Raw genomic sequence first — 16599 nt, forward strand, 5'->3', positions numbered from 1 at the left:
GAACTGGGCTGGGCAGCATGGTGGATGCGTGAAGGATTTGGAGCACAGTGTCCGACACTTCACGGAGCTGCCTGATCTCTACCCCTGCACCAGGAAGGAGCTGGGCACTGCTGCCACAAGCTACAGGTTTGGCTGGACTCTGGGCTTAGGAGTCTGACTCCAGGTGAAAGTAGAACCATCCTGGGCTCCCCTGGCATCACAAGGCAGTTGGCTCAGGACAGCTCTCGCCTGCTTTCTCTCAGATCCGTCCATGCTCTGAAGCTTGCCTGGGGCAGGAAGTGAGTCTGTTCACTCCCTCTCTTGGCTGTACCTCTGCAGCTGCCTCAGCCAAGTTGCAGCTCTGGTTTTCGCTGCTCTATGGATGTCACAGATCCAGGCGCCAGTGTGGAAAAGGTGGCAGGGCCGGTAGTTTGACAAGTTGCTTTGGAGGAGCACTCTGGCCACATAGTGTGATATGAACAGCGGGGGCAGGAGAGCATCATACCCTTTCTGCTGGGGCAGGGAAGCTTCTCTGCAGGGACCTGTTTCTCATTCTGGGGGGCAGTGGCAGCAGTGAGGGCAGAAGTCATGAGTATTGGTGATGTAGCAGAACGGCACAGGCTCTGTTGTATGCCACAGCATTGAGACTGCTGGGGGCCCTGCTTGGAGAGGGGCAGTGATGTGAGGCAGGGGGAGGCCTGGTTTGGAAGTAAGAGGCAGAGGCATATTCATGGGTTGGGGTGACCTCGGAAGAGGTCTGGAGATTGTAGGTGTAGGTTCTGTTGAAGTGGCAGCTCTGGCTGTTGGGGCAGGAGTGCATCCTGGCAGTGTGGCCAGGAATCAGCAGACCAGGCATGAGCATCCCCGGGACCTGATGGAACAATGATTCAATGCTTCTAAGAGGGCAGAGGCACTGGGTTGGGTTTCTTGCTCTGGTGTGGTGCAGAGGGGCAGACAGTTTCTCTGGAGATCTGGTGAGGCCTCTAAATATAGCCTCAGTTCTGCTTTCCTTGGAGCTCCAGTTTCTTTTGCTGCTATTCCCAGGTGACCCTGTGAGCTGACGCTCTGGCATTTGCTCTCAAACCCGCACTTGCTAGCTTCTGTAATGAGAGTAGGAGCCTCCCAACATTTCATGGGCACCGATCCCAGCACAGCCTGGGTCAGTGCTCACAGTGTGTCCTTGCTGCCTGGCAGTGCCCCATGCCCCTGCATGACCCAAATTCAGGGCTGCATCCCACCTTCAGCAGATGAGTGTCTGCATTCCACAAATCAGCACTGCTGCTGGCACTATTTAACTCCTGTCCCCTCCCAGAAGAGAGACTAGAGATTAAATGGGCTTTGGGACTGAATGCTCCCTTCATACTTCAGTTGGCACAATTGAGGCATATTGGCAGATCCTGTGCATCTAGCAAATCAGTGACAAAAATTCACCCTGAGCCATCTTCACCAGGTCATAGCTCAGACATTGTCATACCAAAACATCTCTGCCTGGGTGTGCTGTGGAGGTATGCCATGCCTCAGCCTGGGGATTTGGAGATGAGGTCTGCCCAGTATGAGGGGAAAAAACAAACTAGGAGCAGAGAGGCTTTTGTCTCTCACCCCCTTCTGTTATGGGGTAAACATGCTGAGATGCAGGGTGAATGCATCCAATCAATTTATTGGCCTGGTAAGCTGCACAAAAGTTGCCTACCTGTAGGAGAGGTAGAGCCCCTGGGTCTGTTTCAGAAATGGGGATAATCTGCCCAGGGCAGGATTTCCTTCTGTGCTTGGAGGTTAATGCCTAGTAATAGGTAGTTCTGTAGCTCAGTGCTGGCTTGGTGTCTCTCCCTCTCCCAGACGTAGCCCCAGCCTCTTCTTGCTGCTTTGCTCTAGTAAGTCTTTTTCTGATCTTTAACTTGAGGAAGCCATTTCTTGCTCCGTTGAGTTGCAGATAAGAAGGGGCCTTCCCATCTCAGTTGCTTTCTTTCCTGCTGGTCATGTAGTTGCTCTATGCTGGGTTCAGCCTTGGCTTTGTGACTGGTGTAACCTCAGGTCTGTGGTCAGTGGCTCCATGTTTGGTGAGAGTCTGCCTTAAGTGTGCACATCTGGCTTACACTGAGGTGTCTGCTGTTCTGAGAGAGCCCTGCAAAGCATCTTGTAGGATTTTTGGCTGTCCCTAAGATTTTGATCTTGATTTAGGAGCATCATTCATTTCTGGGGCACATTGTGCGCTCTGCTGCTCTATGGCAGGCACCACTGAAGTCTGGAGATGATCCTTGAGGAGTGGGTTGGTTTGAATGTAGTTAAACAGCCACATTTAATCTCCACCACCTGTCACATGCCCAGGCCTGCTCCCACCATATGTATGAAGGCTATGGGAAAAGCCTCCTATATGCCTTGCCAACCCTTTTTGGCTGTCATTAATGGTCACTGCTGAGCTGCTAATGCAGCTGTGCTTGAGTGATTTGTGGAGTGCCAGCTCATTGCAGACATTTGTTACAGGCCGAGGTGGTCACAAACTTGCCTTTGGGTCTATTCCAAAAAGATCACTGCAAGGTCTTATAAAATCTAGCCCAGGTGCATCTCTGCTGTACCCAAAGAGATTTTCACCCCAGGTCCATTCTACAGCTGGCAGGACACAAGCCAAAGTTCACTGTTTCCAGGGACCACTGCTTGGGGAGGGGAGCGGGGTGCCATCTCTGGGCTCCAGAACAATATCTGGCTTTCCTGGAAGTCACATGGCTGCTAGCTTCTGTCCCAGAAAGCCAGCAAAGCGAACAAAGAGTCTTTTTGCACAGGGGTTTCCCCAGCCCTGTGCAGTTCACCTTCCACAGGAAATGGTGCTGCCACAAGCAGTGTTGCTCGGCCACCACTAGTGTGAAAGATCATTGGCGTGCAATCCCAGAGCATGTCTCCAATAGCTAATGCTGTGGCTCTTAGGGTCTCCCTAAGATGCATCCCCTTCCCCTCCTACTCTCCAAGGCCTGGCTGGGAGGTCATTGTGGGCCTGGAGCCTGAATTCTCCTTTTGATTAAAGGGGGCCCAACCTTGGGCTGGGCTGGGCTGAGCTGAGCTTCCTAGACAGGCTGAAGAATCCCAGAGCTAAAGTGCCCAAAGAGAGGAGGTTCATGTAGATGCTGGGTAGGACCACTCTCACTTGCATGTCCCCTGCCTCTGGGTGTAGACTCCCTGCTGCTTCTATACCTTAGGTGAAAGAGAGCAGCCCCAGACTCAGATGACTTGTATTTTATCTTCTCTGGCCATCCACATGTTTATTTGTATCTTATCTTCCCAGGCCATCCGTAGGCAGTGGCTTGCCTGCCCTGATTCCTTCCTAAGCTTCTTAGCACGAAACCTGAGGTCACCAGCAAAGAGAAGGTTGCTCTTGCTAGCCTTGCTGTAGGCCCCCAACAGCCAGCTGACTTTAGTAGGGCATAGTGGGAGGGTTTTTTTGTATGGCTTTTTGCGCCCATTAGGGGTTGGCAGATGGCAGGATTATGGGGCTGCTCTGCTTGTCTGTGGCTCCTCTGAAACTCTGAAGTTCAAAGTGGGATTTGTCCAGGTGGGATTCGCAGAGGCATGCAGGCAGCACCAGCACCCCTTTGGGGCAACTTGATTGCAGGGATGTCATCTGGGCTGGCTGTGGGTTCTGGGTGGTTGTGTGGAGGAGAGGGACTCCAGCGCCCTGCAAGAGACCCATTCAGTACATGGAGCTGAGGTGGCCCAGACTGGGGACATGTCTTCTGCACCGTTCTTTTACTCTTGTGCTGGCTGCTGTCAGAGAGGGCTGCAGGTGTTGTTGTTCCGCCACCTGTCCTTTGCTCTGTAAATCCTGCTGAGCTGGGGGACACTTCCTAGAAGGTGCTTATGAAGCCATCACTTTTTGAGTAGAAGCCAACCCCTTGTCCTGTCCTGAACCAGTTCCAAGCTGCCTGGCTAGGGAAGAAGCCAGGCCATTTGGTACCAGGCCCTGGGGTAAAAACTGCCCTTTGGCTAATTTTTCTCAGATCCTCCTCATGTAATCTGCCTTTTCACAGTGGGATGTGGCTACCAGGGCCTGCAAACCATTGGACAAGTGATAAGGTGGTTATCAGGTCAGTAGAAGAGGCACTTTGACTCTTTGCTCCTCTAATGCAGATGGAGCTTCTGTGGGCTAGACAGAATGATGCGGTGCTGGGGACATGTCTGTGTGAGAGACAGGGATGTTAGACCAGCCCAGTGATACAGGATGAGATATTCAGGGTCATGAAGGCAATTGCAGTGTCCTGTCTAAGGGTGGCACTCTGGTAGGGCTGTGGGGGAGTGGGCTGTGTTCTTTGCTTTGCTTTCAAAGGTGTGTCGCACAGATTGCAGCTGGGAATCAATGCTGCCAGCCCACGTAAGAGCTCTTTATAGGCCATTATTTGTTGGCGACATGCTAGTACTGTGCGTGCATGCCTCAGCCCTGCCCAGCTGGCCCGTGCTGGGAAGCAGAGGGGAAGGGCACACTCCCGAGGTTAAAAATGCCAACAGGGACCCAGCTGTACAGGTGTTTTCTGTGAGAATTTGACTCTAATTTGAATGTCAGAGGAAACAGGTGGAGAGAGTGGGCAGCTCTGAGTGGGTTTGTTCTACCTCTGATTTCCTTGACTGATTGACTTCACACCACCCCCTGCCCTAGGTGGGATTCAAACCAGTGATCTGAGATTGGGGGGGGGGGTGTCTATAAGCTAGGTCCACACCCTGCTGCTTGGACAGAAGTGCTGTTGACTTTGCCCTAAGGAGTGTGCACAAGCTGACCGGTGCCTGAATGCAGGGTCTGGAGAGTCCAGTTCCTGCCTCCCTGCCCCCCTCTTCCCTTGATTAGGCAGGGCTTTGTTCTCACTCAGGCAAAGTTTGCCCAGTCCTTTTGAAATGTATTTGAATTCCAAATCAGTAACGGTGACTAGCAGCCAACCTGCTGGGGGGAGGCAGGAGCCAGCCTGTTGCAATGGGCAGAAGCCACCTGTCCCTCCTCCCTGAGCCCTGCAAGAGGGATCTAGGTCATGCACACACCTGCAGCCCTTTGAAGCGTGACTCACAGCTTCCACCAACACGGGAGGAAGTGCTGCCACCTGGTGGGGAGCATCATCTGCTGCATTTGATTATTGTCTTGCTGTTGGGCCTAACGCAGCAGGGGACATGATGATGACAGGACATGTGGGAAAGACACAGTCTAATTGCTTCCCACATCAGAAGTCCCCAGAGTGTTTCCTGCTGAGCCCTGGAGTGAAGGAAACATGAATTGCTCTTTTGTCAGCCAGGCCTGGAGTCTAGTAGGCATGGCCTGAATCAGTGCGTGTCCCCCCCACTCCCCTGATCCCAGACCAGGGGCGTGACAGTTCCTAGAGGGCCCGTACCCCCATCTCCTTTGACCTGGGTGGCTGGAGTGGATATAGGCACAAAGGCTGTAGGGTGGGCCTGGTCAGTGGCAGCAGAGGCTTCTGGGCTGTGTTTGGTCTTGGCTGGCTCTGAAATGGAAAAGAGGCCTTCCCCTTCCTATTGTGGTATCACTGCCCCTCCGGGAGGCTGAACCGGGCTTCACAGGCATGTTGTTGTTATTGAGCTGTTCATGTGGTAGCAGGAGGGTGACAGGGCAATGAGGAGGGGGCTGAGGGACCCTGGAAGTCCTGGAGCCCTGGGCACTAGGAAGAATAGGGCCATGCTGTGTTTGGGGTGGGTGGGGAGACACTGGTGGGAAGGGTGTGCAGGGTACTTGCTGACCACTCTCTTTGTGTCCCTAGACTACATCTGCCCCACAAAGGCGTCTTCCCTTGTCTCCAGGGCAGCCAGCCCAGCCGTTGGGGAACCAGGAGGATAAAGCACAGGCCAGCGGTGTATAAGTATGTGGCATTTTTATTAGCTTGCCCAAGCTGTATAGTTCAACAACTGCTGCAGCATTGCTAACCAAGAGCTCTTCTCTGCCACCTACCTCATCCCACTCACCCTCCTGTGTCTGCACTAACCAAGACTGCTCAAGACCAGGCTGCCTGCCTGCCCTGTGTGTCATTAACCTTGTTCCAGAGGGCAGCCCTCTGTGCTGGACTTGTGTCTGCTAACGTGGCAGCCTTGACTTGGTTACCCTTGTGCCTTTAAGAGTCTTGTTGTGAACCAGCTTTCCCACTGACAAGATACTAGGGACAACTGAGCAGCTGGTGGCTTCTTTCCCAGTTGTATTGTCTTTGTATTCTTCAAAGTGAATGCATGGCATTGTGCCTAACCATGGTGACTGGAACTCTGGTAAAGAACTTGGAGAGGACCTAAGAGAGAGAGATGACCTGAAGGAGTCTGACTGGGGGGGACAGAGGGGGGCATTTGAGTCAGACGGGTCTGCGGTCACATTTCGGAGTTGGCTTGCCTGCTAGACATATTTAGAGGACCTATTGGAGGAACCCCTTAGTCCAGCATTTCTCAATCTGTGAGTTGCAACCCAAAAGTGGGTCAGAAGAATATACAAAAGGGTTGCGAGCAAACTTTAAAAATGGATTCTCCTTTAAAGGAGAAAAATGTGGGAAATGTGGCTTTTCCCTTGCAGGCTAGCAGAGTTCCAGCCTGCAAAGGGCTGCTTGGGGCCCCCCATGCCCTACACACTGAGGAGCTGGGGACAGGGGGCAGCTGGTCAGGAGTGAGGGGCACTGGGTCAGGACTGGCCATTGATGTTTACAAATGGGTCCTGATGCAAAAAAAAGGTTGAGAACCACTGCCTTAGTCAGTCCATTGATGGCATTAGACAGTAGGGTTGTAGGTTGTAGCCATGGGGATCTAAGGACATGGACATAGGGCAGACAGGGTTCTTTGGGTAAATCCAATATCTTTTATTAGACCAACTCAAATTCTTTGGTCTAATAAAAGATACTGAATTTACCCAAAGAACCTTGTCTGCCTATTAGATGGCAGGTACACCCATGGTGAGAGAGGTATGTCCTGGTAGGGTGGCCAGGACTAATGGTGGCATAGGACCTACTGAGGTGAGTTTCTAGAGCAAGTTCTTTGTTGTGAGCTGAGGGAAGAGATCCCAGATCCTGGGCCCTAATGGTCTCTGGTCTTTAATTGTATCACCCCATTAGTAGAATCTTCTTCACAAGGCATTCTCCAGAGGAGGCTGGATAGACCTCTTTCTGTGTTGGTCTAGGAGCAGTGCATTCTGTGTCTGCACGGATTTGGACTAGATAACCTTTGAGGTCCCTTCCAATTATGTAATTCAGTGAACTGGATCTGGCCCTCTTTATGCAGGCTGCTATACAAACACAACAGGAAGGCATCGTGCATGTTATGTAGAACTTACCATTTCCTGGTTTCAGTTTGAGATGCTTTAGCTGCCTGCGAGTGTCTGCCCTGTATACCTGGTATTTCAGTAATTCCTGCTCTTCCCTTGAGTACTTTGAATGATGGACTAAAAGATGCTGCCAATCACAGACCTATCAAGTCCCATAAGGAGTCCCCATTTCAATGTCCCTTCATCATTAGATACCAAAGCCTTCATCAGGCAATTGTTTAAGTAGTTCTCTACCCAGCTGAGTGCTGGTTGGAAGGAGACAGAGGTGGCTGGGACCCTGTGTCTGTCCCTAGGGAGGGACAGGGTGGTTGGGATCCTGTATCTTCCTGCTGCCCTAAACTGGGATGGGCAGTATTCCCTAAAATTGTGTGATGGTGAAGTGAAATGTGGACGGGAGTAAAGTGCTGCAGGTTAAACACCAGGGGGCATGGGTGCTCTTCACTCTGCTCTGAGGAGCAAGATGGAGGGAAGCTCTCCTGGTCTATAGCAACTCCTGCAGCACAATTTGCTACTGCTTCATTCAGCCTGGGGTTCAGTGTCCCCAGGAGTGAGTCTCCTAGCCCCTCGCCTGGGAAACCGCTACCTGACCTCATCCATCTTGCTGGTGAAATCTTCCTTCCCAGCCCTGCTTGAGCCATCTCCTTTGAAGTTCCCTGAGGTCTGCCCTAGGCATATACCTGACCAGTACATCTCCTTCCTTTGTTCTCCCCCTCTGAGGCTGTTATGCCCCCTTTCTCCACCTGAACCTGGGTTGGCAGAGAGTATTTAGCTTGTTAAAATCTTTCCTCCCAGCGGCTGGCCCAGCAGAGCCTGCACACACAGCTTGTTTGGTGCTGGTATGTAGTGAAGTAAGTGGGACTGTGACCGAGGCAAACCACTATCCAGTTTGAGGACTTTGGTGATGACTGCTTTCTGTGTTCTCCTGTGTGCCCCTGGTGCCCATGATAAGAGCCCCCTCCCCTTGTCAGACATTGCTGTCTGGTATTTGCATCCCCAGAGTGTTCTTCCCAGTGTTACTGGGAGTGAGTCTAAACAAAGGTAGTCAGCTGAAGTGGTGGGCACTTGGGCTGACCAAGTATCAAGGTTTACTTCTTAATCTTGCTGTGGACAAAGGCAATGTTTCCAGAGATAAGCCAAACTTCTGAGTAAGAAGCTAAGCATCTATTTTGCCCAGTTCTTCTCTCTTGATCCTGCTGGCATTTGTTCTGGGATAAGAAAACCTGAGCCTGCAAAGGCAACTTCTGTGTCATCGCATGGGGAGTCTCCCTGCAGTGTCTACTCTTTCAAAGGGACAAAGTGAATGATACAGCATGGCAAGGGTAAAAAGAACCCAATGGGCAGGGTACAAAGGGGTTGGCCAGCTCTGACTGTAGCATGAAGCTGCAGAGAGGCTGGGAGAACATACTATACTGTCCTGGAAAGCAGTGATCCCTTCTCACTTGTAATTCTGGAATCCCATTTCATTATTTCCAGAAAGACCGTACAGAGAGAGAGAGAGAGAGTCTGGAGGCAGCGAGGGAAAATTATTGGTGATCTCTATCTGCAAGTCTGTTTAGAGGAGGCTAATAGGAGAGGATGTGGTAGATAGAAGCTGTAGATCATAACAAATGGCCTGGAGCAGATAAATTTCTCCTCTTAACCCTGCCTTTATGATAAGAAGCAAGTTGGCATTCCATTTAATTGAGAGGCAGCACATTTAAACTTCCAAATGGATTTTTCCCCTCCCGCACTGTATAATTAGTTTGAAATTCACTGCTACAAGGTGCAAGTAAGACCAGAGATTAAGAAAGATAGGAGCTTACGTGAATGATAATGTTCCCGCTTACACAAAGTAGGATGCAAATGCTTTTCTGGGGTCAGAGCCAAATTGTATTGTGTTTAGTCATGCAGGTAAAGCAATGGGACCCAGGAGAGCCAAATTGAATTCTGGTTCCCCATGGTGTTTTGAACCAGTGGTCAGGACCTGTTTTTTGGAGGGGCTGAGTACCCCAAATCCCATCCAGTCAAGTCTTCCCTGTTCTCTGTGTAACAGGCACCTGCAGGAACTGTTGTTTGCTCTTGTGGTTACAGGTGCATTTCCCCGAATGGAGCCTAAGCCCCATTGCTTGGAAAGCCTGACTCAGGGCTGTATGGGGGTTGTTTGGGGGAAACAACCCCTGAGAGGATCATTGCTGAAAGCTGTGGTTTGTGCTTAAACACATCAGACCGAAACCGGTACTGGTGGCGGCAACATAGAAGGCGAGGAAAGCCTTCGGCTCTGCATCCACGCAGTGTGTGCGTGGGGCTGGGGTTAATGACTCATGCATGGGAAGGTGGTTGGGCTTCAGAAAGATGCGTGCAGTTGATTCAGTGCAAACATTCTCTCCCTTCCCCTTGAACTGCCTTTGAGGACTAGGTGGCCTGGGGACTGACCTTTGACTAGTGTTGGCTGGTTTGTCTTTTTGTAGAACCGTGGGAGCTGGAGCGTTGGCCCCACTGAGGGCATTTTTGGTGGGTGCCCAAAATCCACATGAACACCACCCTCCAAATCAGACCAGAACAGAAAGTCTGTATTTGACATAATTGAAAACTGGGAAGTGATGTCAGAAAGAGAGAAGGAAGTCTTTACTCTTTCAATAGGCTGTTATAAGTATGGAGGGGATTAGGAACAGGGGATGCGGAGTGTACTAGTTGGACAGGGGCCTCTGGCTGATCTCCATAGGAGGAGTTTCTCTTGCTGACAGCCAGAGGATGGTCATGTCTCAATGTTTTATATGATTTCCTTTTTTAAAAAAAAGAAAAGGAAATTAAATTGTGGTGAGGCTAGGGAAAGCTGTCACCCCAGCAAGTGAATCTGATGCTGGACTTGGGGACCATCTTCTGGCCAGTCCTTCTTGTACTTTTACCCCTGCTTGTCAGCTTCATTCCATGCTTGTCACAGCCTGTGAGACAGCAGTGTTGGGTTTTTCTGTGCTTCCAGACCCCTTTCAACCTCCCCCCCTCCCTCCATTCCCTCCCACTAAAGTCCTGCAAATCCTGACGTTAGTGGATCCTTTTCCTTATTGGGAACAAGGCACAGAGCTAATGGCTATGGCTGTCATTAGCTGCTTACGATAACAAACTAAGTGCTTGGAGCCAGATACGTCCTGGAACGGAGGAGCTGTGTAGGGCTGCAGACTGGCAGGGGAGGAGACAGGCTTATTGTGCTTGATACGTCCTGGCCTTTGTCAGGGCCCTTCTGGGGCTCTGTGCAAGTGCATTTTGGCAGTGGCATGGGAAATATGAGTGGGTGTACTTTGTGCATGGAGCGAGACAGAGATGGTGCCTGCCTTGTGAGCACGCTAGATTTTTCTGGAGACAGTTTTTGCTGAGGCCCTGGCTCTGCTCTAATGTTTCCTTCCCTTTGGGTGTCTCCAGCTCTCTCCAGCTTCCCTTCCCTTCCCTGCCCTGCCAGCAACACAATAACAGCAGCCATTGCTGCTGGAAAAGCAGGCATCCTGGTGGAGGGCTTGCTTGTGCATCCTTTGTGAAGGCCTTTCGCTCCCTTTGTGGTAACAGAGATCTTCTCAGGATAGAGCTGTGTGTAACAGTAGCTGTTGCTCAGCCTTCAGGCCCCATCTCCCCTCTGGTTAATGGTTTCCTGTGAGCTGCTTTCTAGATACCCATCAGCAGAGCAGCAGCGAGGCAGCTGGCCATGTGTCTGCCTGTGTGGTTCTGGCAGGAATCTGCCTTGACATTTTGTTGCTCTTGCATTACTGTCTTCTTTCCCCAGTGTGCCTGGGCTATGTCCAAGCAAATGCCATGAGTGCTCAATCTAATTTTAGCTGTGACATGGCGCATGAGGGGAGTACAATCAGGGGGGGTACAGGGCGAGAAAGACCAAAGGCCTGACTGTAAGCTTGCATGATGACTCACCACAGCCCTGTCCATTTCTGTCAGATCTGATTACAACTTCTCGTGTCTTAAATAACAATAACCACTGACTCACTCCTTGTGGGTATCGTGGGACAAAATGAGACTTCGGCATAGCTTGGCCTGGCTGGGGGATGGTGAAAGTTTCGTTCTTGTCCTCGGCACCTCGTGTTTCCATCACAACTGCCACCAATAGTGACTAGAACATGTGTGGTCACCTGCCTGGGTGGCCCAGCATGTAGGATTATGAGTCCTTCTCCCTGGCGCGATGGTGGCAGAATTGATGAGTCCATTCCAACCCCTTGCCTCTGAAAGGTCATTGCAAGGGGTGATATTATTCAAGTGGCCACTAAGGAGATCATTGGACATGCAGAACCTGAGGGGGAGAGTGTAGGCAAAAAGGAAAGAGCCCCAATCTGAGGGTGGAGGGGGGGGGAGTTTGCAGCCCTGAGAGATTTAACTGCATGTTGATGCAGCCTGTTGGGCCTCTAGTTAGAGGCTAATAAGTCCTATGAAACCTCATGATGCCAGTTCTGTAGAGTTCTGTTTTTGAGCAGGGTTGTACTTGAAGGATAGTTTGCATGGCAGAAAGCTAGTGGCTGGCTAGCTGAGACCTGGGAGAGAGTTCTGCCAGTGGGGCCAGCATGGAAAAACTTTGTGTACATGCATGTGTGCAAAATGTCAGTGGTGGACAGCACCCGCCCTGCCTCCTGTATTCTCTGCTCCATGGATTTTCAAACAAGGTGCTGCGGCACCTTGGGGTGCCTTGAAACCCTTTCAAGGGCACTGCAAGATGCCAAGCAGTATTAGCGTTGTCACTGTGCAGGCTTGGCTCACAGTGTAAACCCAGTTTCACATAATATTAAAACATTCTGACCCGGTGTGATCCAAGTTCTTTGCAACATAAGAATAGCTCTATTATTTTTCTGTAATCAGGAATTGCGTGAAAACTGAGAGCTGTTGTTTTACAAGGGGTGCTTAAAAATGTTGAAAACCACTGCTCTACCCTCTTACCACTCACCCAGAAGGACTTCCTGGATGCTGTGGACAGATGAGTGAAGCATTCAGGTGAGGATACAAGTATGATAACAGATGTACGGGATCCAGGGAGAATCCTAGCATCTGGCAGGCCCAGCCAAATACCCATAGAGGGGCAAGGCCTTGCTTCAGAGGTGCTAGTTCCAGCCTGGACCCAGGAGGTCAGGAGGATTGGCTAGATCACAGGATTGGAGAATGGGCTACACAGAATCTTTCTCCTTTGAGACACTGATTGTTATCTGGTATAAGCCCAAAGGTTGGTCCCATCTCTGCTTGTTCTTTTGCCTGTGTGAAGTGGATTAATGGGTCCCCACCTGTTCTGTGGGAAAGCACAGGTCTCTGTCTCCAGGACTGTCAGTTCAGAGGTATTCAGTAGTGCAGAATTCTGTTTAGTAAAAAAAATAATGATTGGATCACTTAGTAGCTGTGCCTCTCTTGTACTCCTGTGCTATGTTGCCCAGGCTCAGGAGGGGACATTTGCACTCTGCAAAAATATAGTTGCAAAATGGAGTAGGTTGTGAAGGAAGTATGGGGTGTGTGCACCCTTCTGTTGTGTTGCAGAGGCTTCACAGGAGTTCCTTGTTCTCTGCTAACCTACAGCACATGGTGGTTCGCTGTGCATATTGGGGTTGTGGGCTCCTCTGTGATTCGCATCCAAATACAAGGATAAACTCTTGGCACACGGGGAGGCGCCTCCTCAGAGTAATTCTTGTGTTAGAGCAGTGTTTCTCAACATTTTTTAGAAAAGGACCTCTCCATAACTATTGTGAATTGAGCAGGACCCCAATTCAAACACTTATTACAGTGCTTACTTCCTCTTGTAGGGCCCAGGAAACCAGGGGAGAGGAGAGGAAGGGCGCTTGAGCAGGGAAGAGCCTGTGCTTACTTCCTCACAACCTGTGGCACCCTACAAAGGATCTCGTAAAACCGCGGTTGGGAATCACCATGCTAGAGAGATCTGGGCAGGAGCTCAGCTGGGGTGGACACTGTTATGTTCCTGTACCTTGGAGAGTATCCCTCCCAGGGAATGGAGTGCCCCTGTATGATGGAAGCAGACAAGGTTCTTTCGGAAATCTGATGCCTTTTATTAGACCAACTCAAATAGTTAGAAAAATTCTTCTTTGCAAGCTTTCAGGTATAAATACCCTTTATCAGACTGAGGAAGCTAAGAGCACACACCAACTGCAGATGCTTCCTCAGCCTGACAAAGGGTATTTATACCCAAAAGCTTACAAAGAAGAATTGTTTCCAGCTATTTGAGTTGGTCTAATAAAAGATATCAGATTTACCTAAAGAACCTTGATTGCCTATGTCCTTAGACCAACACAGCTACGGCATGTGACTGAAGCTGTTCACAAAGGGGAGGAGCTGGTCTGGGAGAGTAGTGGGCACAGGAGTGTCATTGTCATGACTGAAAACAGGGACACTAATTCTGGGAGCTGAGAACAGCTATCTCATCTCAGTCAATACCAGGCTGTCTGCAGCCTTTGGCTATGTGTGCTTGGCAATACCAGGCTGTCTGCAGCCTTTGGCTATGTGTGCTTGGGGGGGCATTTGTGCAGGAAAGTACGAGCACTGGGTGTCTAGGGGGCATATGTGGCAACCTGCCGTTGGATCAGAAGTTGACACTAATGGCAAATGGATGTGGCAGCAGTCCTATCCCAGGCAGATTGTCTTTTGCCCCCCACAACCCTGTCCACACACAAGCACACAATTGAGAACGTAGTCTCCCTTACACATCAGCATCACTGAAGAGCTGGTCAGGCAGTAAAACACTGTCCTTGCGTGTGTGTACTTCGGGGTGCTGTGTGGGTTTCTGTAGGTTGGAGGGCAGTGAGGGACTCGGCATGTGTGTGGCTTGCTCACTCTATCTGGGAGAGAGCCTGCAGCTGGGCTGCTTGAAGAGGAAGTGCAGTTGGTTATTTTAACTAGTGCTGTCACGGCTTGCAGCGTGGGGAGGAGGCGGAGGGATAAACAGAGCTCTTACTCTCCAAACTAGGACTTAATCTGCGAGGGCTGGCACTCTGCTCCTTCGCAGCCGCTGCCTCCCGCGCTTCACCTGCAGGAACTCGGCTTCCCCGTGGCAGATCAGGTCACAAGGGCTTTTCCTTGTCCTTTCCCCTTCCTCTTCCCATTCCTCATGCTCTCCGCATGTTTCACTTCTTTCAATTGTGTGCTTTTGTGGTGGGGAGGGAGGTAGGGAGGAAGCAAGGGGCTGTGGGGGGAAGTGGGGAGGGAATCACTCTGGCTCTCTGGTACAATCTGAGGGAGCACCTCATGCCACCATGCTGGTTAAAAGGCAGGGAGGTTGGACTGGGGACAGGCAGATCCCAGAGTGATCTTGGAGCTCCTCAGCCCAGTCCTTGCTGAGCTGCTTTGTGTTGCAGAAGTGGGTAAATCAGTGCTGTTCTGTTGTGCTGCCAGTTTCTGGAATGTAGATATGTGGGGACTCGGAGTTGTGGGCTCTGGCAAGCGTAACTGGTACCCGTGACACCTTGCCACATGTTCACATTTGGGGGATCGGAGGGTCATTTTTCCTGTGGGGGACACATTTCAAGCAGCGCTGCCTGCCTGTTCCTTCATTACTGACTGTCCCCCAGCACACACAGCACAGGACGGGGCCCTGGAAGTAAGAAGGTGGAAGTTGTTCTGTGCCAGGGACTTGTATCCCTAAGAAAACCCCAACCCCCACCCTGATGAGCCAAGTCTTGCAAGGAGTTCATCCTCTGAATAGTTTGGGAGGGTGGGATAATAGCTTCTGGGCTCTTTGCAGCTTCCTTCCCTCTAGCATTAGTGAGCCATTTCCTTATTCCACTCTGGTTCTCTGAGGAGCTAGCAGGAGCTCTCCTTGCTCTGCATCTCTAGGAGGAAGACTTTGATTGCCAGCCTGTCTGAAAATGTATGACTGGGGTTCTGCTGCCTTCCCTATGTATGTTTTGCTCAGTCTTTCCAGATTCCCCACTAGGAAGTACTAGTGTTGTCTACATGCTGTTTCATGGGTCCATGCCACCTTCGGGTTTCATGGACCTGCGGGTTTCACTGCCTCCGCCTAATGGGGGACTGTCTCAGCGGTATAAACACAGTGTGTACACCAGCCTTTGCATGGGACCCGGCCATACAGCTTTGCTTGCATCAGGCCTGCTAAGGGAAAATTCCAGGGCCTGGTTAGGCAGCTGTGATCAAACAACTGAGCCATGGGCCTGACTGTAAATAATGGGTCCCGTTGGTAAACTTGATCTGTGTTCCTCTCTGTGAGACATGGAACTGTATGTAGTGGAAGAAAGGGTCAGTCCTGAGGGAGGACACTGGAGTCTGCTAAATAAAACTTGGGTCAGGCCAAGTTAGCTTCCTCCTGACCTGCATCTCTGGCCCCAGCGTTCCTGGGGAGAGGGGAAGCCAGTGTAACTCTTGCATTGTTTTACTGTGCTTTTATGCATGTAAGTCTGCAGAGGGCACTTTGATAGCTAAGAAGTGCTACTGTCTTCCCTCCCTGAAAGTCTTAGCAACACTTAACATGATTAAAACAGAAACCAAATAGACTTCTCCCACTGTTGATGCTGCTGGCTCACTTTCTACACTTTGTTCAGTTTGGGTTAATTGAACCAGATTTGTCAGTCTTGCTTTCTGGATCTTGCGCACTAGCTTGAGGTTTCACTGATGGTGTTGTGAATGCATCAGAGGACTTCTTTTTTAAATTGAGAAAAAGCACTGTCCTCAATGAAGTTTAGAAAAACCAGGGAGATTGCGTGGGGGGGGGGAAGAGGGGTCACAGGAACAGGAATACTTCTGAGGGCATTGAAGTGGCAAATCTTGATCTCAGTCAGTCAGTTTGGGTCCTGTTTAAATGGGCTGAGGCCTGCCTGTGGGTTGCAGCAGAGGTGGTGAACAGCATGCGTGCGCTCTTGGGAAAGAGCATGCTATCGCACTGAGGCTGCATGCATGTGAGCAGTGCTCTTCAGAGATGGTGAATAGATGTGGGCATTGCATCAGATAGGACACCTAGAAAGAGAAGAGCAAGGAAACAATAGTTCTTATTTGCAACTTTCTGAGGCTTTGTGTCAGGCTGGAAGGGGGTCAGGATGCCTGGGTTTGCATGAAGAACACAGTGGAGCAGATTTAGGACCAGAAGATCTTGTAGCCGCTCTGAGCACGGATTGGGGTGCCACACCAATGACTGACAAGTACATGATTGGGTGCTCAGTAACACTTCTAGCTAGTTTCTGCCTCTTCCATTACCAGCTTTCATTCTGTCCTACAGGACCTGAATGAATTCAGGTCCTTCCCTTGAAGGGGAGGTGGGAAAAATTCCCCTTTGCCTTAGTCTGCATGCTTTGCCTGTGTCACAGAAAAGATCTCCATAATGGGGAGCCCCTCATTCAGCTCTAACCCACTGAACCTTATCTATCCCATCCATGGGA

The 16599-nt window shown here is 50.6% G+C and overlaps 1 protein-coding gene across 7 annotated transcripts in view; it reads left to right on the forward strand.

The window, feature by feature from the left end:
• The window catches only part of DGKZ (diacylglycerol kinase zeta), a 90950-nt gene that overhangs the window by 21647 nt on the left and 52704 nt on the right, over positions 1-16599 (forward strand). For 3 of the 7 annotated variants that reach the window (XM_019476723.2, XM_019476726.2, XM_059722807.1), the window contains exon 2: positions 5721-5819. The exons of the other annotated variants lie outside the window; for them this stretch is intronic. In XM_019476723.2, coding sequence (XP_019332268.1) covers positions 5721-5819 — 99 coding nt within the window. The remainder of the gene's footprint in view (positions 1-5720; positions 5820-16599) is intronic. 7 annotated transcript variants of the gene reach the window in all.

Source organism: Alligator mississippiensis, chromosome 2 (assembly GCF_030867095.1).
Source record: "Alligator mississippiensis isolate rAllMis1 chromosome 2, rAllMis1, whole genome shotgun sequence".
NCBI classification, from domain to species: Eukaryota; Metazoa; Chordata; order Crocodylia; family Alligatoridae; genus Alligator; species Alligator mississippiensis.